The sequence below is a fragment of the Tachypleus tridentatus genome, chromosome 12 (assembly GCF_004210375.1).
Source record: "Tachypleus tridentatus isolate NWPU-2018 chromosome 12, ASM421037v1, whole genome shotgun sequence".
Lineage (NCBI taxonomy): Eukaryota > Metazoa > Arthropoda > Merostomata > Xiphosura > Limulidae > Tachypleus > Tachypleus tridentatus.
This window is the reverse complement of record NC_134836.1, coordinates 67,508,356-67,532,031: the sequence shown is the minus strand read 5'-3', so window position 1 is coordinate 67,532,031 and position 23,676 is coordinate 67,508,356. Positions and strand designations below refer to the sequence as shown.

Sequence of the window (23,676 nt, the reverse complement as noted above, 5' to 3'; positions counted from 1 at the left end):
TGATATATTTTTCATGTAAGTTCTGATAACGAACTCTCAATTATTCAAGCATATACAAAATGCCTCATAATTTTATAGATTTATATATCTGTACTGGATAATTATTATAACATCATGAGTACCATATTGAAGAGTTTGTGGCAATCTTCAAATTCTATAAGTTTAATTGTTTTATGGCAAGCAGATATTCATTCTTCATTTGCTCTAAAAATGTTCCTTGCAGAATAACTTGTTCATGTTACTGAATGTGTCAGAAATTGCTATATACAGACTAATAACAATCTAACAATGTATAATACCATTAAATTATTTATTTACAAGTAAAGGATTCCTATTTAAGACTCAATATACCTCAATAAAAGCACTGAAGAGGAAAACAAAAGTCAGGTTTTGTTACATATTAATTAAACACTGTCTAGTACAGTAAGCTTAAAATTGTTTGATTTCTCAGCACACTTTGTTTCTACAGTTTCTTTCAGTCCGTATTGTAAAATGTATAGATACTAATTATTTTTATATTTTCTTTCTAAACTTCTGTACATACCAATAACTATTTTCTTAAAAATCAATTGAGTAGGAAAAAATTATAGAAACTTATATATCTACAAATTTCTTGCATTAGCACAAACTTAATACCTATATCTATATTTGTGGATCTGGCAAGTAACTCATTCCTAAATCTCTAACCATACCTACTTCTAAATAGTATCAAATGAATCACCTCAGTCCTGCAGTTTACATAAAGGTAAAACTTTTCACTCTACCCCTTTGGGAACTTGGGGATTTCCTAAAAGCCCTTATACTAATGTGTTGGAATAACAAAATTCTACATGGTGCCCAAAACAATCATCTTGACTCCAAGATTTGCATAAGGGTAAACATTTTCACCTAACCCCTTAGGAAACTTGGGTATTTCCCAAAATCTTTGATGAGAATTACCCAAAATCAGACCCTAACTTGTCACTGATTTACATGAGCCCTTTCACAATGGGCTTGGGATAATACACACTTGTATACATTAAGTACTTACATTATAACTTTTGATACAGCATGTGTATCTTCAAAAAATTTTGGTAGACTTTTAGTAAAGAAAAAAAGCTTTTTGTAAACAAAAAAATAAATTTTTAATGAAATATTTTTACTAAAGATTTGTTTGTGAAAATAGAGTGTTTTGTTATTAGTCTAAGTGCAAAGTGATTTCATGTTATGATTAAAAACCCTATTCTTCATCCTGAAAATTTCAATTATTATTTGCGTAATCTGTAAAACCTCCTGAATACATTTCAAACGTTTGTTTTTAGTAAGACTATATATATTTTAGGTTATTTTCTATACTCTAACCATGTGGTGCCTATCACTCAACCAGCCTTGTACCCATCATAAAAACATTAAGAAATAAAATATAAATGATGCATTTTTTGTGCTAGAATGACAACATATTGTAACATGAAAATACAGATGGTTTGTCTAAGTAGGTTAAGCCTCATAATGCTATATATGGACATATATATATATATTTACTACTTTTTATTATAATGGCCTTCCAGTCATGCCAACCTAACTTGCATTGACATGGTGCATGTGTACTCAGGTCACTTGTATAAAACTGACCATCAGTCTTCCTTGTCTAGGTCATGGTTCTAGTGGACTAGTATTTTGTAATATATGCTACATTTCAAGCATTATACATTATATACAGTATACAGACTATTACTATTTAAAAATAAATTATTAAAACTTATTTTTCTTAAAATATAGAACAATAAATCAAAAAGTAAAGCAAACAATTACCTCTTCTTGTTGTGACCATTGCACTCTGTTGTTATTGGGCATAGGTTACTAAGTATTTTTAAAATTTTGTATGTGGAGGATATCAAACAATAATATTTTTTTTAGGTTTTATATGTACAGATGATTACCAAAAAAATCATAAATAACTACAATGATATCCCAGAATTCCACGACAATTTATTAAGCTTACTAACTAAGGTTTATTTACATTTTATAAAATATGAAACTTCGAGCAGACTAAAGACCCAACCTACCTCACTGAAATCTTGGTTTGAAAGAAAAAGGAAACCTTTTCTAAGATTAAAATGGTGTGGAAAACCACTGTTGGCATTTGTTATCCACATGTCATATACTGAAGTAACTGTACATAAGAGACCATTTTAAAAAATGGAAAGAGTTGAACATGGCTACTGCACTTGATTCAGTACACAAGTCATATCTCAGCAAAATAAAAATATATGAGGTTCTTATTTTGTATTCTTGCTTGTCAATATTAGTAATTTGAGTTCCTAATTTGTACAAAATTTTAGAATTAGCACTTTGACATCACAAACGTCTAATTTTAAACAGTGCTGCATTTAGTATGCCACCTTGCTCATTAAAAACCTACATTTAGATGTGTTCCTTTAATACTTACTTTTAAATTAAGAAATATCTTGTTATTAATATTAAACTTTAATTATAATCTGCAATTTGATTCCAAACTTACTGACATAAATTCCTAAAATTTTGAATGCAAGTCAACAAATGCAATGATATGGCCTTTGACCCCTGACCTGTTGCAGAATGGTTAAAGCATGTATATAAGTAGACCTATTAATTCTGTTCATAATCAGTTAAAATTATCAAATTTGTATTATAGCATAAATGATCATTAAGCTAAAAAAGGTGTAAAATAGTAATTCAAGCATTAATTTGCAATTATGTTGAATGAAAATATCACTGGAGTGGCATTCATAGTAGTTTCAGCTTCCTAAAGATTTTGCACTATGTCGTACATAGGATACTTTTTATGTATGTCAAGTTAGAACTAAAAACAAAGCAAGGGATTTGAGATCCACCAAAACTTTATAGTAGGATCAGGGTAGTATAGTAACAGTGAAACATGTCTAAGAGGTATAACTTAAATCATTTTCAATAATAACTGTACAAGCACTTTTCTAAGCCCCCCACTAGTACATCGGTATCTCCAAGGATTTACAATGCTAAAATCAGGGGTTCGATTCCCTTCAGTGGGCTCAGCAGATAGCCCAATGTGGCTTTGCTATAAAAAAACACAAACACACTTTTCTTAAACAATCATTTTTATGTCTAAGGTAAATATCTAATGCATTAATTTCATATTTTGAAAAATGCTTACAACACATAAATTAATGTTTATAATAATTTTTACTAGACATCTAAATCCTTCAACTATTTATGAGTTTCTGCAAACTGTATACTCATAATCTTACATATTACTGTCTTTTCTACATCAATTCCATTCTTCCAGTATATTACTTTATGGATAAGAGATTATGGTAAGATGGATAAATTATTCACATTGATTAATGGCTCATAATACTTTTGAGATCATGTATATGCATTAAAGCCTTTCTTACTGGCATTCCTCTATTGGCAGGATTAGGAATGAAATTATAAATGTCAATTACGTTCATGTTTTCTTACACTAAAAACGTCTTTCCAATAATACTTTTCACTTTTCACACAACATCTGTTACTCAACTGTTAGGGTTTCTTCTTCTGTTGCTCATTTAAGCATTGGTCTGATTTTTTACTTGCTTGGTCCAGTATTTTATACTCCACAATATTTACCTTGTTACATTTTCTGCCTACATTATTACACCCTCTATTTTGGTACTGTAAATAAGCACCTTCTCCTGACAATATTATCACTTGTTTGATACTGATCCAATCCACAGTCTCTAATACCTGCTCTTAGTGAGGAGAAGTGGGGCAGTGGTACTGAAGGTAGGTATTATTGGAAATACATTTATAATTTCAGAAAATGTTAACTTCCAAGACATACTTGCAGCTAGAATCCCACATTGATAAGGTGGAAGGGCTGTGAAGGCATTATCCATACAGAATGCATCTGCATATATTGTGGGTGTGCCAATAGTGGGTTAGCACCCTAGTAGGGAAAGTTGGTTGGTTGGCATTTACTAGCTCAAAGCAACTAGGCTATTTAAGTATAATAACCAGTTTAAAAAACACCAAATTAAAAGCAAACAATGTCTAAAATTTGGATAAAAGATCTATATGGAATTAAAAAAGCCAATGGCCTGTATAAAGTTAAAAACACAAGGAAAGTGGACAATGTCACCTTTGACAATGATTTTGTCCAATGTCAGGGGTAAATCCACAGAAAAGATATGATGAAAATGATGCCATCACTCATGGTCACATCGACAGCATAGCAGTGAAATGTAGGCAACTGTGACTTGAGTGTCACAAAGGCTACACACAGTGGCAACTCAGTCCAAGATAAAAGAAAATAATTAGTTAAAAACAGTGACCAAAGAGTAGCCTTGTCAGGACAACTTACACCTTTTCATCCTTATGGATATAAGATGGTCAAAGAACAATATAATGTTTGATCTGGAAAAGCTTGTTATGATGTTACTCACTCCAAGTTGAATACCAACTGTTGCAAAACTAAACCTTCAATACAAGACCATAATCTGTATATGGAATAGGCATAGCTGTGATGGCACCAGAGCACGTAGACTTAGACACAGTGTCAGCGAGCTCATTCCCATACATACCCATGAGGCCAGGAATAAAAAAAAAATCAGATAGAAACAGAATATAAAGAAAAATGGACCAGTTGTCCTATAATGTCAACTAGAACAGTTAGAATTAATGCTAAGTGATTCCAGAGCCATTAGAGTATACAGTACTAAGTGAGTCAGTTTAAATAGTAAAACTGGTGTACTATCAAGCTTCTATGCAGTCCAGGGCAAGAGAAATGACATACAACTTGGCAGCGAACACAGAATTCTAGAGGGATCCTGCAAGTAACTACTGATCCACAACAAACCATGACATATTCCACAGAGTTATATAATTTTGAACCATATATATAAACTGAAATGGAAGAATGGTTCGAAAGACTTTCAGCAAACAGAAAATGGTACTTTCAATCAGAAATATCTGCTTCCCACAGATGACTCAAAGAAAGGTCATATTTTGGGATGGAAATAAGTCATGGTGTGATGGGCTGACCAGTGGAGCCAGCAGCATCATCCAAGAAGAGACTCAATTTAGCAAGCTGCAAAGCCCTAGATGGTGAATAAGGTCCAACATTCTTAAAGCTGAGGTCCTGACAGAACCATAAATGAGAGGTCCATAGTCCAGATTGGAGTGAATAAGTACACAATAGATTGTAAACACAGAACATTGATGTGTGCTATAAAAAATGGAAGAGAGGACATGGAGAATGTTTAGTGCCCTTCTATACTTTACATGTAGCTGCTTGATGTGAGAAATGAAGGTCAGCTTACAGTCAAAAGTAAGTGCAAAGAACATTTTTTCAGAGAACATGAGAAGAAAAACATCTCCATAACATAGCTCAGGACCAGGTTGTACACACTGTTGGTGGAACAGTACATGCAAACAGTCAACTGAAGTCAGTATGAAGCTGCTGCTCAATAAACCTCATTTTTTCATGACCGACATGAAATGTGGAAGTAGTCGACATAGAGCCCATTTGCAACAGTAGGAGGAAGTTGTGCAGTGATAGTATTAATTTTGATACTGAAAAATGTGACACTCAAGAAACAGACCTAATGGGCTTCAAGTTCTTGTGGAAAAAATGAAAACATATCGAATTTGCACAGACTTGGAATTCCCTGTCTGGTAAAAAATTCTAAATGAAAATGGATAAATGGCTGCAAAACCTATAGGAGTGAAGGTACTGCAAAACATTCCACATAGCATAATGAGCTTTCTCAATGTCAAAGAACACAGAAACAAGATGTTCACTTTTGACAAAGGCTTCTTGATCAATGTTTCAAGTCAAATCAGGTGGGTGAAAGGTGGTTGTTTGATTTGAGGAACCAAACAAGACAAGGATTAACCATCCTCTCTAAGACCATACAGAGACAGCTAGTGAAAGCAACTGCATGATAGAGGAATCTTGGAATCCTTCCCAGACTTAAAGAAAGGGAGAAAAATTGCCACACACAAAGTATCAGAAAAAACATTCTCCTGCCAGATCCATTTAAAAACTACCAGAAGAACAGAAGTAGAGGCAGAACAGGGATAGCACAAGACCTCATAGTGAACATTATCAAGTCTGATCAATATGCTGCTAGATGAATGAAGAGTAAGCTTGAGTTCTACCAGTGTAAAGGGGGTGATTATAGTCACAAAAAATTGGCTCAAAGGAAAGAGGTAATTGTTTTGCCTAAAACTTAATAGCCAAGAAGGCAGGAGAAGAAATAGAAGCACCAGATGCACAAGAAAGCTTTCATAAAAAAAATTGGCTATGCTTTGGGCATCAACAACTTCCTGGTCATTGTAGAGTAAGATGGAAAAGGGATGGGAAGTATACTTCCCACTGAACTTCTGTATCTTGTTCCACATGATTTTAGTACTGATGGTAGAAGAGATTTTAGTTATAAACTTAAACTAAGATTTCTCTTGGCTTTGAAGTCTAGCTTACTGTGTACAGGCATGAGCCTACTGGAAATCAATGTGGTTTGAAAGAGTGGAATGCCTGCAAAAGGTATCCCAGGTCTGTTACTGAGTCTTCTGTGTCCTCAGGCAGGTTGGATTCTACCTTGGATGAAGATATTGTAGAAAAGATCTTGAGGTCCAATTCACAATATTAGGCATCATGGTAAAGAAACAACAAACATGCACTGAAGAACTATGACATGATGTCTTCGAGTGAACGAACTACTGACACTGAAACATTTGAGAGGGCTGGGAATATATAGCCATACCCCACAATTCAGATAACCTACCATGATAGCAGCAGGTGGATATGTGATGTAAACATTAAAATTACAAATTTGGTAGGCAGCATAATTCCTTCCTAATAAGTGGAGATACACTTTACTTTAGAAACTACTTGGGTGGAAAACCAATGAGGAACTCTGACTTGGGAATGTTCCATACATCCTTCTCAGCACTATCTCCTCATGAGGAATTCAAAGTAGCATGGGGAATAACCTCAATGAGTATATCCCTAATGACTTTCAAACTGAAAAAAAGTCCCCAGAATGGAGCTTCTTGACTGGCTTAGAAGAGGCCAACAAGCCCCTTTAATCCCTTCTGAATAAAAAAGGGAGACATATGCCCTAAAGATTTGTCTGATAGAGAATGTAGAAAGAGAAAATGAGGTACATGTGGAGGAGGAGATGGAGACTACTATTCTGAGTGTTCAATACATGGTCATTTACCAATGATAAGTTTTTATTATTTTACTTTTATTTGTATGTGGAGATTCCATAATGAAAGAAGAGAGATTCAGTGCCCACTGATCCCCACTCACCATAAAGTCCTATAAGAGGATGCATTGCAATGCCAAATGACCCTGCACCAATGACAGGGTTTTGAGAGCACAATAATCAAAAACCAATATCAAACAGAATATCCACAACCCCTGATAAGAATGCCCAACACTGGTGTTCGTTTCACTCTAGCTTAACAAGACCACCTGACTGACCCTAGGGGAACCACCCATTTACAGGAATTCAAGACCAAAGTGGTGTGTTGGGGATGAATCCCTCAACCACTATGATTCTCTCTTTTACTTCACTGGACACCAATCATGGTAAATATGTATGTAGACATTTAGATCTCAGAGGAGATGAACTGAAAAGACAAACCCTTCTCTGAGAAGCCCCTTCTCCACATATAAGTATCAACATCAAGGAGCCCAAGTGGAGGAACTGCACTACATTAAGAACAAATATGCTCTTCACCTATAGCCTAAGCTGTGTCATTTGGGTGGAATTTGACATAATCTGTCATCACTATAGGCCAGGCCCCAACCAGGTTACCAAGGTCCCACTACTCAGGGTTAACATTATAGAACCATGGTGATTCCTATAGCTGTAGAGTGATGTTTTTGAGCCATTGAAATGACAACATGAGGGTAAGCAACATTACAGTGGACAGACCTTCTTCTCAGTTTGAAAAGTTTGAAAGACAACAATCTAAACTTGGAAGGCCAGATTCCTGTATGCCTTACTTAACTGAAGAAACAAAACTCATCTGGTCAGGAATGATGAATACTCACCCTCAATCACCAATTATTTGAACAAAGTAAATTCCACTTGCCACCAGAATTATGGGGAGGACATGGAACAATTGCTGAGCCAAGGACCCAGGAGGGGATCATTCTGCATTCAGAATTAGAAGCAGACAGTAGAGCATCTATGAAAAATGTACTGAATCAATATTGATTAAGAAAACAGGACCACTCCCAACCCAATCAGAGAAATGAGTATCAAATCTGCATTGGTATTACAAGTAGGTTCCTGCACAGGCTGATGCCACTACTACTGACACATGGTAAAAAAATGGGGAGAAGGATCCCCAACTTTGCTATCTTCTTCAAGAGTGAAGGAATTCACTTCACTCTAACATACTCTGTGTACCACACTAGAAACTGGAAGCTGGGTGTAGTATTGCCTCCCTAGTTCCACAAGTAGAATCTGGGGTTAATGCATGTTGGAAAGTCTTGTGGAAACACTGGAAACAGTGTAATAGGTGAACTGAAAAAAAAAACCAACCCATTGCAATTCATTTAATTCAATGATCAACAGAGAGGTACAGGATACCCTTATGCTTTACTTGTAATAATTAATGAATAGCAGTCCCAGCATAGTACACTTATGCCACCTGGTCAAACTCCAGGAGGTTATATGGAACACCTCATTTCCACAGAACCTGTGGCAACCTGTATAAAGTATATTGAATTTGTGGTTCCTAGTGTGGAATTGGTTTGATAGAAGCACATCTGTATGGATAACACTTGGCAAAGGGTGGGATCCTGTGAAAAAAGAGGTAAGAGAACTTGGAAAGGAACAAAAAGACAACATTAGTAATGAAAATACTCAATGCTCCTCAATAGAGCTACAGGGCATAGTTCAGAGTCCTCAGAAGAAGAGAATTCCACATCATGCAAATGATGTGAGATCAAAGTATTGAGTGTGATCTATATACTAGCCTGTGCAATGTCCTCCAATGGACAATTCAACTAGGCTGGAAAGGGCATACAAATGTAACAAATCTGATAAGGTGTGTCTTGCAGAAATCTTCTCGCATCCAAAGAGAGCCCAAAATAAGCAATATGGATCCACCTATGTATCTGCTCTGTCAAAGTAACTTGGGAAACTAAAGGATCCATATGAATAACAAAAATCCACTGCTTATTATTTCTAAAAGCTTTACTGTGGGAAACAGAACACTAAAATTCTTACTGAACGTGACAAATGATTGGAATCTGATTGATCGTAGAGGTGAAAAATAGCTCCCACATGAATGGGTAAAAATAAGTTATCTCCTTCTGTGATTGACAATGCTTCAGGTAAGAATGGCCCATCTGGGTATAAAAAGATGTAGGTGAAACGATAAAGCATCTTTCGCACATGAAGCACAAACAACTCTGACCTCTAAAATTTGAAGGCCAGTAGCAATAAAAATAAACCTTAAGAGAAAGGTATTACCCTAGAATTCCTGACTGTTGATATATGCACTCCATTCCTGAAGCAAGGCATCTATGGATGAGGTAATGGTATAGAAACACCCATCAAAGTATGTATGTTGATTATGAATAAAGAGACCTGAGAATCCAACAAATAGCTGTTTATGATCCATTGGTCATATAGTGACCACCAAAAAGATTTCATTTACCCAAAAGAAATGAAGAATTTGAGTAATGCTCACATCCTCAAAATAGAAATAATCTTTTGTACAGTGAGAGAAGACTTGAGTAAGAGTTGGACAGCCTGTTCATTGCGCTGAGCTGGATGGGAGTTGACTGATACACCAAGATGGACAATATATTTAGTTAGGGTGAGATTATATTTTCTGGCTCTGATACGGAAGTCTGCCTTGGTTGTTTCAGAAAGCAGAATACTGGTGTGACATTATGCCAACTGATAAGACTGTGCCATTAGTAACAAATCATTGATGTAATGGTGTGTGCACAGACCCAGGGAATGGAAGAGATGACAAAGAACTCGTACAATGTAGCAGAACACATGTGAAGCTGATGTCAGTCTGAACTGCAGTACTTGATCCCTGTGCTGAAACTGCAGATTGTGAGAGAACAACTCCACTATGCAAATGTACAGGTAAGCACTAGCAACACTGCCTTTGTTCAACCACAGTCATGGCAAAAAATGCCAACACAAAGTGGAGAATTACTTCATTGGGAATTTTTGATGACTAAACAACAATCTTCCATCTTTCTTGGGCACAACAAACTTATAGGAATAAAACCCTGGAAGAAATGGAAAGACTTTCTCCACTACTCCCTTGAGCAACAAATCTCAATTAGCTGCTCCAAAATTCAAAGAACTGCAGCAGTCAGAGGCACAAGGGCAGATATATGAACTGCATAAGTAATCCTAAGGCAAGAACCTGTAGTACACATGGTTTCGAGGTAAAGGCTTTCAATATGCTTAGAAATTCTAGAAGCTAAATTCTAAAAACATGAAACACTTAATTTACCAACTAAAGAAAATGGGCCAGAAGCATCTCATCCAAACTGGCCTTATGGGAAGCTGATAGACTAAAGGAAAGCACTGGAAAAACCAATTCTAAACTCTCTCCAGAATGTCCAGGAGTGCAGCCTTTAAGCCCCCTGGAAAAATACTAGACCAAATAAATTTTTCCATTTTGCTAAGGATAATATTGCAGACAGCCTCAATCAAGTGTGGCTCATACCCTCATAAACCTTCCCCCATCATGCAACTTGTCCTTTTTGTTCAAGGAAAATTGTTGAAAGGTGACAACATTGGTAGATCTTGGGAATGTCAATTATAAAGAGAGACAAACAGGATAGTAAGAATCAATCAAAGCCTTAATCTAATTTAAATCAGAATGGAAAACTTGATAATTCCGCTATATCAAAGAGGCTATTTTTACTTTGGAGCAGGTGAACTACATGGAAAGCTCTTTTTGTTTCTGATTACAACCATGTCATTTTGTAGAAAAAGGCCAACTGACTTCTAAGAATCCTGTTTTTAGTTTATGGAGCAGATTCATGTTTTTATTTCTGTACTTGCTCCTGTATCATGTACGTAATTTTAGATTGTGGAAAATACCTAAGGCACTACATTATTGATATTACTTGTTTTGCTACACATTTATTTACTGTACTGATGGTACATGAAGTTTATACTTAGGAAGATTTATGTTAAAGTGTGATGTTGTGAAGTGTTTTATTTTATACTTCATATTAACACTACTTTAGGGGTCATTTTAATATACAATTCTGTATTTTTCATATATGACCTATTGGTTTAAACTGCAAAGTGTTTCACATATAATACAAAATTAAATGGTTCACTGCTTTAATCATCTTCTATAAAATCAACATACATCCAAATATTGGAGTTCCTTAACAAATGTAAATTAGTTGTATGTTAATTGAAAATTTAATTAATGTTGCCACCACAATAAAACTAAAGTTATCAATATTATTTCATATTGGGTTTTAAGTTTTGTTACATAAAGCTTATAATTAAAACTTATAGAAAGAAGTACTGAAAGGAAAAGATGCAGTTATTGTAATTGTGTAAACCATGGTTGAGCTGGCCATTAAGAAGCAATTAGAAGAACTTGACACAGAATGGTATAGATGAAACAGATCATCTAGTCAAGTAATCAGTTAAGAGGGTACACACAAAAGAATTTTTGGGGCCAATCCTGGCTAAAGGCATTAACAGCGAGATCTCAAATGTGAGGTACCTGGAACTAAAAAAAGGGATAACTTGTGACTGATGCACATGGTAAATGCACCTATGTGGGCAAAACCCCACCAAATGCAAAGTCAATAAAAATCGAGGTGATCTAAAGATCACTCCAAAGGATATACTTGGTTGGGGTGGAATGGACAATCTGCTTCTAGATTAAAAAAAACAACCAGAACAGGACATGTAATGAGATGAATGTGGTGTGTGGGCCCAACAGAAGAAATCCAGCATTCAAAAATAAAAATCTTGACCAGATGCTTCACTGGTATGTACTACCACCTTAGAGTTGTTGGAATAAATCATCACCAGACAACATCAGAAAAGAAGGAGTTGAAGGAGCTCAAAGGCAGCAAAAAGCTTGAGGATGTTGATATGCAAAGATCTGTCATCTATGAACAAACAATCTGAAGCCTCTGAGTGACTGACTCAAGCACCCTAGCCCTGAAGGGATACATCTCTGTAAGATGTAAATTTGGACAAGGAGGAGAAAGCAGGACACCAACCAACATATGGGCCTTGTCAGACAACCACCACAGATCATCCATTAGGGTAGGAAGAATGGTAAAAGGAGCTCACATGGGATCCTGAGCAGGGTTAGATTCATTGTAAAGAGCCCATGACTGAGTGGGACCAGTGACATCATTGAAGACCACACCCACCAAAACAATAGAACCTCATAAGCAGAAAGTGAGGGAGCTGAAATGGTGTGGTGAACAAACAGTTCCATGGAATGAAGTTGTAGAGGTGAAGGTAGGGCTTCAGAGACATAAGTGTTTAAAGAGACATCCAGATGGATGAGCTACTGGGGAGGTCATGGAAGGACTTCACAAATTTAATTAACCAGCCCACTTGTGTACAGAATGAGACAAAAGCCAGTTATCCATATAATGGTGGAACCACAATCCCAGTGTATGAAGATGGTGAACAGAAGCTCTGACCATCCAAATGAAAACATAAGAGGCAGAAGCAAGCCCAAAGTGTAAGATGCAAAACTGACAGATTATCCTGTGATGGATAAACCACAGATACAGAAAAGACTGTGGTGATATAAAGATTTAGAGATAAGCATTGGTGACATTAATCTTGATTAACCATAAGTCCCCAAAACAATGTTCACTGGAGAGAATGAAATAACTCCATGGTAAAACAGTGCAGTTGAACAAAGTGATAGAGGTAGGACAAATCAACGACAGGACTCCAGCCCCCCCTAGTTTTCTTAGGAACATCAAACAGTTTTGAAATAAAAATCTTGCAAAAGATGTAGAACAGGTCTGATGGTTGCTGAGATAATGGATCCTAAACCACTTTTAACATATACTGGATGGTCATGGGATCCCTAGGCAGTGGGAAGAAAACAGATATAGGAAACATGGGAGGTGAGGAAAAAACAGGATCATGAATCATTCTGATAAAATTTGAAAAACCCAATGTTCCTTAATGAAAGGATATCAGTGATGAAACAAAGTCAACAAGCCAAACTCCCACTGTATCAGAACCCATTGGGTAGTCTCTAGTAATGTTGGCAATGTGAAGTGCATAAAAGAAAATGATGAGATGAGGCCCCCCAAATGGAGGGGGCATATAAGTGTTGGGAAGAGTACGGATGGAAACCATTAACAAATGCTAAATTTGGCCTCAACTGAGACAAATGGGAAACAAGGTTGACATGAGGATAGACAATTGTTGTACTGATACAAATCATGATTCCAATGACTCAGAGTTCATGTAAAAGACATCTCACAGCAGAAGGGGGTCATATATATATCCTGAAGATAAGATTATAGTATGTATGTATATATCTTCCCTAATTTTAAAATTGAGGGAAAATTTACCATGGGTAATAGATAAAAGTAAAAATCTGCGCTGTTCCAAAAATTTAAGGAAGAATCAACTTCCTGTGGAATGGAAAGCAAATAATAAAGAGTGGATGACAAGTTCTATATTCGAGGAATGTTTGAACAAATTAAACAAAAGAATGGAACAAGATAATAGGAATATTCTACTTTTCCTAGATAATGCAACTTATCTAAAAGTTCAACTTTCAAATCAAATGTTCATTTAGCCTTTCTACTTCCATGTACAACATCAGTTCTACAACCATAGATAATGGAATTATACAGTGTACAAAAATGAGATACAGAAAATTGATGCTTCAGCATATTATTGCAAACATAGACAACTTTAAGAGAGCATCTGAAATGACCATGAAAACTGCAGTTGCATTTTTAAGTTATTCAATCAAAAGCATAATAAAGTGCTTTAAAAACTGTGGATTTATTCTTGATAATGGTGAAGATTGTGGAGAAATTGTTTGTTATGATGATTCAAGTGAAATCCAAACTCTGATTGAGAAGATTGATGCAGATGATTCTGTGAATGCAGAAAGTATTGAGAATGTTGAGAAGAATGCTTTAACAAACTGATGAAATTGATTTAAAATCTATAATAGAATTGCAAGATGGTAACAGTATGAGAGATTCAGAAGATGAACAAAATGAAAAAGATAGTGAGAAAATAGAAATTCCTATTTCATTGCAAGTGTTAAGTTATATTAACACTATCAAATTACACGTAAAAATGAAGGGGGAAAATGAACTTCATGAAAAGGCCATAGAACTGGCACTCTTTTAACTGCATGAGAAAACCCATTAAAAAAACGAAACAGTTGAAACTGGACCCTTTCTTCAAATAAATTTGATTAATATTTCGTGCACTTGTGTATATTTTGATGTCTATTTGTGTTCTTATCCTAATAAATATAACATAAACAGTATAATAACTTTATTCACAAACATCTTACTTCCCTTGAGTCAAGCAAGTATAACAATCAGCTAAAAAATTATATACAATTAAGTAAATGCATGTTCACTATGTCTAAGCTAGAAAACCTGCTTAAGTTAGAAATTTTACTTTGTCTCATGAGATTCAGGCTTAGACAGGCTATCTGAAATTAAATGTCTGGACATATCGATAACTCTTTCACTGTTTCTAACTGTTTAAGAAGATAGAAGCTTAACTTATAGTTTTAATATATCCTGCATCCTATACCATTAAATGTATGTGCAGTGTTTGAGCATTAGTCATAACAGGGAATGTCCTGTTGTTGTTTTTTCATGTTATCTTAGTTAGTTTGAAATGTTAAATTGGAAAAGAACAATTTTGATGTGTTATATAAAGAAGTATTATATTTTCAATGTATTACTTAGAAAGCAAATATATAAAAAAATGCAATTTTTTAAGGACAGCTCAACCTCTTATATTTACATTTGTAATTTACCGTACAGAAAATTTATTTTTAATTTGTTGTGTAAATTTATGCTGGTGAAGTATATATTGCAAGTGCAGCATTGCTGTTTTATTCTTATAACAGCAGTGATACAGTGATTTCACAATTGTATTAAAAAATAAATAAAGAAAAGGTAAATACCTGAAGGCCAAACATAATGATAAAACTTGTTGTTCTGGTGATCACGTAATATGCTGTCCCCTATCTAAACACACAAGTTACAACAATTTCTCATACTGTATGGTTTACAGCATTTAAATTGCTGTTTCAGAAACCTGAATCTGTACTATTTAACACAAATCTTCATTTTACAAAATTGAGCATTATGGCTTTTTTCAAATGACTCAAAGTGAAACTCATGTAAAGCAGAGAACAGAATATAAACCCAGTTTGAAAAGATGGTCATTTCTGTGAAACAAAACTATAGTTTTATTTACATACATAAAAACTAGAATAGAAGTACTGTATTTTTCGGTGTATAAAACACACCTACATTTTCAAGGCTATCTTCAGGAAAAAAAATATTTCTCAGTTATCATTTACTTATTTCTTCAACAACTGCATAAGCAATTTGTCAAACTGTAATTGTTACTTCAAACTCTCTCGTTGAAGGATTGTGAAAAAAAATTAGTGTTTCACATATATTACACGAGCTTCAAAATTTCTAATATTGATAAATATACAACATTAATAGTTATATTTATAATACTTTGATCACTAATATATATGTGTTGAACTGATTATATATATACAAAGCAAGTGTAAAATTTACATATAATTCTTACGTGAATAATAATACCTGAGGCAGAGGACAGATTTTGGCTAGAGAACTTTGGGACATTTCTCTCAGTAGTTCCAGGACAGCATTCCTTACCATTTCATATGTCCATATATTACAATTACTAGCAGTCCTGTTACAAAAGACAACAAACAATATATAGGTTTTTACCAACAAATTAAATACATAATCTTCACTGTGTCTTTCGCCTTCATTCAATGACCCAACATCACACAGTACATCATATTCAAAGCTCAGTTAAACTGACCAATATAAAATACTTGCATAAATATAAGGAAAATGTTGCAAGATATAATATGTAGTTACTACAGATACTTTCAGAAGCACATAGTTGTAAACACATTTTCAAATGTAATTTTACTAAGAATACAAGTTTTTCTTTTTCACCTTACAAATTAACAGGGTATTTTGAACAACATATGAAAGGGATAGATTTGAGTGAATCCTAAAAGTTTTATAGAAAGAAGAACCTTCATAAATTAATTTATTAAGAAGTTTAAAACACATTCTCACAGTAAAGAAATTACATGGAAGCCAAGGCAATTAAGTCTTAATTAATCCCAAGCAGTGCATTGAAATCCAAAGCAATATACAGATTTTATGATTTTATTTTATAAAAATATTTGCCCTGCTTTCAGACACAGGCATAAATATTAATAGACTGGAATTGATGTTGTTACAAATTACTATAGAATGTAATTTAAAAATAAATCAAAAACCCATATCCTTATTAACTTTTTGATCATCAGTTCATAACTGAAGCTGCATGTTACAGATTTTACGAACAAAATATAAATACCAATAAATAGAGTAGAATAAATTATCAAAAACATAACTTCACATGAATGTGCACGACTTATGCAATGGGAAACTTAGAATACCGAGGAATAAGTATTCACTTACTTATATTGGTTCAGCTCCCACCCCAAGCCTGGACGAGGGCATGCCTGTTCAGGTAAGAGAGTTAGAACCCTATTTTCATGAGCAGGGATGATGCACTGCTTGAGATGCTGTCTTATGTTAAATACATAAACATAAATAAGATTACATTTTCTTAACCTTTCTTTAATTCATACTTTGTCATAGAAAACAAATTTTTATCATTTATGTCTATAAGAAATCAATTTCAGAAGTGAATAAAATACAGATTATTTATAAGTGACTTTGAATCAATTAACTGCTAAGTTAATTTCAATTTCTGAGATGTACATATAGTCTAGTTTATATAAAGTCCTAAGAAAAGTAAAAATGAAAAATGTGCACATTAAAATACAGATACATAAAATATTATAATTATGATATAAGTATACTTAAAACTTGATGATAAGTTAACATTTTCTAACACTTAAAGTGTATTTCTGCACCAGTCTTTATGCAGCAATGCTGATTACTTTCCACCAATCATACTGTGACATCTATACTAACACAGGTTCCTCTACCATTGCAGCATAATCCTCAATTTGCAGAATTGGTAGGCTCAAACCAGAAACACCAGTAGAACAGTGGGGAAGAAGGGGTGAGTGGAGGTAATTAAATACTAGAAATACACTTACCCAAAGTTAGAGTATCACAATGCAAAGGTGAAGGGACTGATAAAGGTGCAAGAGTAATCAAACAAGCCGAGAACAAATGCTGTGAAATAATAGGTGGGTCACAATTATAAAAGGAAACATACCTATGGGGTACAGCACTACTTCTGGAAAAGGTATGTTCTTTGCCCAGTAATGAACAAAGTAAGACACAAGGAAGAACTTAAGAGACAGGCAACATGATATGTAAGACATATTTCACATATGTAATGAGCATGTGAATGAGAAACAATGATAGTTGGATTGCAAGAAGATGCCTGTAATCTGATATAAGAATAAGTGGCTAGGGCTAAAGGACTGTAAATGAATAGGACAAGCACAGTCCAGCCAGGCAGAAAACATCCAGGAGAAGTGCCTTAGGATATGACAGGTTATGCTAAGTGTAATCTATATGGGCAAAAACAACAGTGGAAGCAAATTGCATAAGTTTATAAGATAATCAAGTACAGTCTGCCCAGATGGTAAACATCTAATGGAAGCACCTTGCATAAAACTTTTATTTCATGATCTATAAGTGCAATAAATTCAGGTAAAAAACATCTGGGAGAAGCATCTTAAATGAAATATATTATGTTGTAGTATACGATTAAATAGTTCTCTTCTCAGAATATAGTACATACAACTTTTTTTTTTTTATACAAATTCAATTTCTGAGAAAACTTTCATAGTCCACCACTCTAGCAACTGAGAACTGGAAGTGTCAGTTAAAGACACCCACGTTCCACTAGAAGGAGGGGGAGAGATAAATATTGGAGGATCCAGAGGAGACAGTGCAATGGGTATCTGTGTTTCCTTATATTGAAAAATAGAAAGATTATTATAGCAATGAGTCAGGAGTGAAAGGCCATGTCACAGTGTTTGTTGACTTGCATTCAAAATTTTACTGAACTACTATTTTATGAGTTTATGTCATTAAATTTGGAATTAAGCTGTAGATTATAATTCAAATTTTAATATTACATATGAGTTAATTTCTTAATTTAAAAGTAAATATTAAAATAATGCACTTAAATATAGATTTTAGTGAGTCACGTGGTATGTCGAATGCAGCACGGATTAAAATTAGATGTTTGTAATATCAAAATACAAAGTCCATAGTTCTTGCACAAATTAAAAACTCCAATTACTAATAATAATATAAAATAAGAACCTCATATGCTTTTATTTCACTAAGATCTGGCTTATGTACTACATCAAGCCCACTGGCCCCTTCACCCCTTTCCATTTTTGGAAACAGTCCCTTATATACACTTACATCAATACATGACATGTGAATAATCAATCAACAGTTTAAATGTCCCCTTAGTGGTTTTCTCACCCATTGTATTCTATGAAAAAGGTCCCACATTCTTTCAAGCAAAGATTTCAAGAAGGTAGATTGCATCTTAAGTACGTTCAGTTTTTTGTTTTTTATCTCTCTCTCTAGATATATATATATCATAGTTACTAAGCTTAATAAATTATAGTGGAATTCTATGGTATCAGTACAGTTATTTATGATTATTTTGATTATTCAACTGTATATATAAAACTAAAAAACAAATCTGTTGATATCTTCTATGTGCAAAATTTTAAAGGCTTAACAGCCTATGTCCAGCAGCAACCGAGTTCAAAGGTTGTAGTGGTAAGAGATAATTGTTTGATTTACTTCTTGATTTATTGTTCTATATTTTATGAGAAATAAGTTTAATAATTTATTTCTAAATAGTAGTGCACTGCATTAACGCAAGTTATGTAATGTTAGCTAGGTATGAGTGGGAGGTCAACATAATAAATATATACATATACACATTCTTAGTCTGAGTAGTTTAAGTATCATAACACTATATGATGCTTTCATGCTAAAATGGCTACATATTATAACATGAAAACATCAAAATTTATATTTAGTTCTTAATTTTTTTACAATGACTATGAGGTTGTTGAAGTGATAGACCCAACATAGTTATAGAAAATAACAAAATATATAGTCTTACTGTAAACAAACATTTGAAATGTATTTCTGAGGTTTTAGAGATTACACAAATAACATTTGAGATTTTTTGGATGAAGAATACTTTTTTTTAATCACAACATGAAATCACTTTGGACTCAGACTAGTGACAAAACAGACTATTTTCACACACAAATCTTTAGTAAAAATGTTTCATCAAAATCCTGATATTTTGTGTACCAAAAACATGTAATCCTTGTTAAAAGTCAGATTTTGTGAAGATACATAATGCTGTATCAAATGTTACAGTGCAAATACTTAACATCTGCAAATGTGTAGAGGAAATTGTGTATTATACCAAACCCATCGCAAAAAGTTTAAATTATTTCTATAATATTTTGTTTTCTACTACTTTGAAGCAACATAAACCAAATAAAAAAGGATACAAAGATAAAGTAAATATACAGGACAAATAAGCAATATAGTAAATTTTATACTTTAAAACATATGAAAGTTGAGATGACAATAGGAAGAAAACAAAATAACAAAACAATAAAAATGAATGATTATTCATTGAAAGAAAAAGAAACAACTGCAAGTTTAAATCATTCATGCAGGAAAAAAAACACACCCAACATTGGCTCAGATAATACAGTAGGAAAATGTAATTTTATCAACTGAGGTGTTCCATACTCTAATCTCAGTAGCCAAATCCTGAAACTTCTTTTTATAAGGAATGAATAAATATAAATCGCATTATATTATCTAATTTACAAAGCAAACAAACCACTATCATAGATCATACGTAAAATTACAGATTTATGCAAAACACATTGTTCTTAAATTCTACTTAATCTAATAAATACTAAAATCACACAATCTCATATATTAACTGACCCAATACTGGATTTCAGCAAGAAAACAAAACAACAACATAAGAAAACAATGACAAATACTCTACAGTAACAGAAAACATCTATCCTTCTGCAGTTTGTATTAAAGGAAAACTGTAAAGGACAAATCTTCATTTGTAAATTAAATACTCATCTTACAGTTTATACCGATATGTATTAAATAACTCCTTCCCTATTTTTCCTACTGTTAAGATGCTGGGCTCACCTTTTGTGCATAATCAGAAGTAACTGATTATTTGCACATCTGTTTTCATTCAAGTTCCAAGAAAAATTAGATTTTTAAAAGAAATACAGAAAGCAATTACTGATTAATTAAAATGTCTCATATTAAAAATATTTGAAGTTACAGAGACACATTAATAATTGGCTGTTGAATCTTTACCCTGACAAATGTATCTAAAAAATATTTAAAATTCAGAAAGGATTCAATCAAGGTGACATGATGAAACATGACACTGGTTCATAATATTGATTGCAAGGAACTGCATAAAACCCTAATAGAACATCAGGATAAAAAGCATCTTGAACAGTAAAGGTTCAGTTCAAACAACACTTTAAAACCTTTACTATTGACTGCTTAGTCTGTACATAAACAAAAATATATAAAAATGGCATGCATGTTATGCTTGCATGGAAAAGAAAACCTGCTCCAAATTGCCTATCTGTAATAATCATTATAATTAATTTCTTGCCAGTTTAAAACAAAAAATGGCTTGATATATTACACCCAAACTTTTTTAACATACTGAGAAGTTCCTACAGGTATTGAAAAGATTATTTATTTCCTCTATATTTCACATAAATTAAAAAAACATCACAATTCTAGCATAAAATACCATTACCCCAGAAATGCCAACTATTTCAAATGACTGAGCATCATGATTGTAGACAGAGCCCTTTCACAGTTTTAGTCCTTTTAGATTTGCCAGAAACAAGACAATCTGGTGAATGAGGCCTCTTTCTTTCCATCTTGTGAATGATCGCATTGGTGTTTCTATGCCACTTAGAAAAAGTGAAATACTCATCTACACGAGCGATGATAGGCTGACAAGCACTGATGAAGTAACTATGGATTCCCCCATGTACCCAGTATGGACAAGCACCGCATCAAAGTATTGGTAGATGTCAGAGATACAAATATTTTTTATTATTTCAAGCACAACCATGCTTACTGCAAGTAGCCATTTGGACTATGTCTTTTATTTATTATCAAAATCTATTAGTATCACACTGGAAATTTCCTTTTCACCCATTTTAAGCCCTGGGGGAACAATTTATCACTTTATTGTATAGGCCTATATAATATATAATAATTTGGGAGTTGCAACAAGTCATAATATTTATCTGTATGAGTGTATAGTCATAATGTATACACCAAAATTGTAATGATTACGCTCAAATCGTAATGGTTGGTATCTCTGTTACCCATTGCAGTTAGTTTTCTTACAAATATCTAGTGTTCCTCTCTAAACTTAAGAAAAGGTAGGAAACAGGAATTATCAACCAGTTACAAATGAACATTATATGACGATAACATGTAGAACATAATGCTCTGTACACTATATGACTGGTGTCTAAATGGAGCCAATTCCTACATTATGTATGAAGTAAAAAATACAATTTACATAATATTAAAATTTATTACATGCATACATAAAATAATTACTTTACAGTACACAAAGGTCTATTCAAAGTGATGTTTCAGAAATATGTTTCATTTGATAAAATTGCTTTTCTATTGGTAAAATGTTATATGCATTTAGTAAAGGTTATGTCTTAGTATAGGCATATATTTGCTATTGTTGTAAATTATACATAGTGAATTTAATTACAAAGAAACTTTAAATGCACACTGTATTTTCAAATCTGCATGACAATATCCAACTACAGCTTAACATTCTATATCTCAAACTAATTTGATCAAACAGTCAACAGCTACAGTAAATTCTATGATTGGTTGGTTGGTTGGTTCGGTGTTTTATGGCACAAAGCAGCTAGGCTACCTGTGCCAAACATCCAGTAAAAAGTTGAAATTAAAGTAAAATTAGAAAATTTATAAAAGGAAATTAAGGTAAAATAAAACAAAGTTAAAAAAATAGCATAAAACCTATGTTTACATCTAGTCTACAGCATTAAGAGAAAAACTACAGTAATACAAGTTGTAGAGGATTTTCTGTAGCATAACTGTAATTATCATTACTCACCAGGAAGACTAACAGGTAAGTACATAAATCACTGTCAGTCACCTGAAACTGGCCTATCCAGTACTGGTTCTGAGTTATTTGATGATATGCCCATTTTCAAAAAGTAAAGTAATAAAAATTTTAAGACTTATAGCAAAATTTTAATAATAACTCGCCAGTATGACAAACAGGTAGTTTGAACAGCAGCATTAGTCACCTGAAGTTGGCCTTTCCAGTCCTGGTTTCGAGTTATTTGACTTTACAGCCATTTTCCAATTTCAAATCAAACTAGATGGACTGTGATTCTTAAAAGGGAATCTCATTAAAAAAGGTCTAATATATATATTAAAAAACTTAAATGACATTAAAAAGATTGATGGCCTTTAAAAAATTAAAACATTTCCAAGGTGGACAGTGTCACCATCACCAATAACACTTTCTAACGTTATGGACAAACCTAGAGACAGAACATGGTGAAAATGGTGCCGTCGTTAAGAGTCATAACAATGGCAAGAAAGTAAAATGTGGTTTACTGTGACCTGAGTATCACACAGAATACACAATGGTGCATCAGTTCCAGATAAAAGAAAACAATGAGTTAAAAAACTGTGACCAATGTATAGTCTAGTTAGAACAACTTCCTCCTTCCGATCCTTATGAAAGCAAGATGGCCAAAGTGAAATATAGGGATTTATTTGGAAAGGTTTGTTTTCGCTTTGCTCACTCCAAGTCGACTGCCAACTGGCACGGAGCCGAGCCTTGAATACAGGACCATAGTCCATGTATGGAACAGACACAGCAGTGATTGTGCCAGAGCAGATAGATTTTGCTGCAACGTCAGTGAGCTCATTCCCACGAATACCAAAATAGCCCAGCATACAGAAAAACGGGATAGAAGTGGATGTTAAAGAGAAATGGGCCAGTCGGTTTTGAATATCGGCAAGAACATGGTGTGAACTAACGTGAAGCGATTCCAGGGTCAGTAGAGAATTAAGCGAGTCAGTATAAATAGTGCAGTTTGAATACTGCTTCGCTTCTATGTGATCAAGGGCAAGAGAAGTGGCATATAGTTCAGCAGTGAACACAGATGCTGTAGAGGGGATTCTGAACACAACCACCAAACCATGGCTGAGCCCACACAGTCACCTGATTTTGAACCCTCTATATAAATAGGAATGGGAGAATGGTTCAAAAGATGTTCAGTAAAAAAACAGACAGTATTTCCAATCAGGAGTGTCTG

General features: G+C 33.8%; 1 protein-coding gene across 4 annotated transcripts in view; it reads right to left on the bottom strand.

Moving 5' to 3' along the window:
* LOC143233466 (homeobox protein dve-1-like) overlaps positions 1–23,676 on the bottom strand; it is an 81,289-nt gene that overhangs the window by 18,127 nt on the left and 39,486 nt on the right. For 3 of the 4 annotated variants that reach the window (XM_076469722.1, XM_076469719.1, XM_076469721.1), the window contains 2 exons: positions 16,721–16,831; positions 15,818–15,929 (listed from right to left, as the gene is read on the bottom strand). In XM_076469722.1, the coding sequence (XP_076325837.1) occupies positions 15,818–15,929; positions 16,721–16,831 (223 nt within the window). The remainder of the gene's footprint in view (positions 1–15,817; positions 15,930–16,720; positions 16,832–23,676) is intronic. The other variant, XM_076469720.1, reaches the window with a different exon arrangement.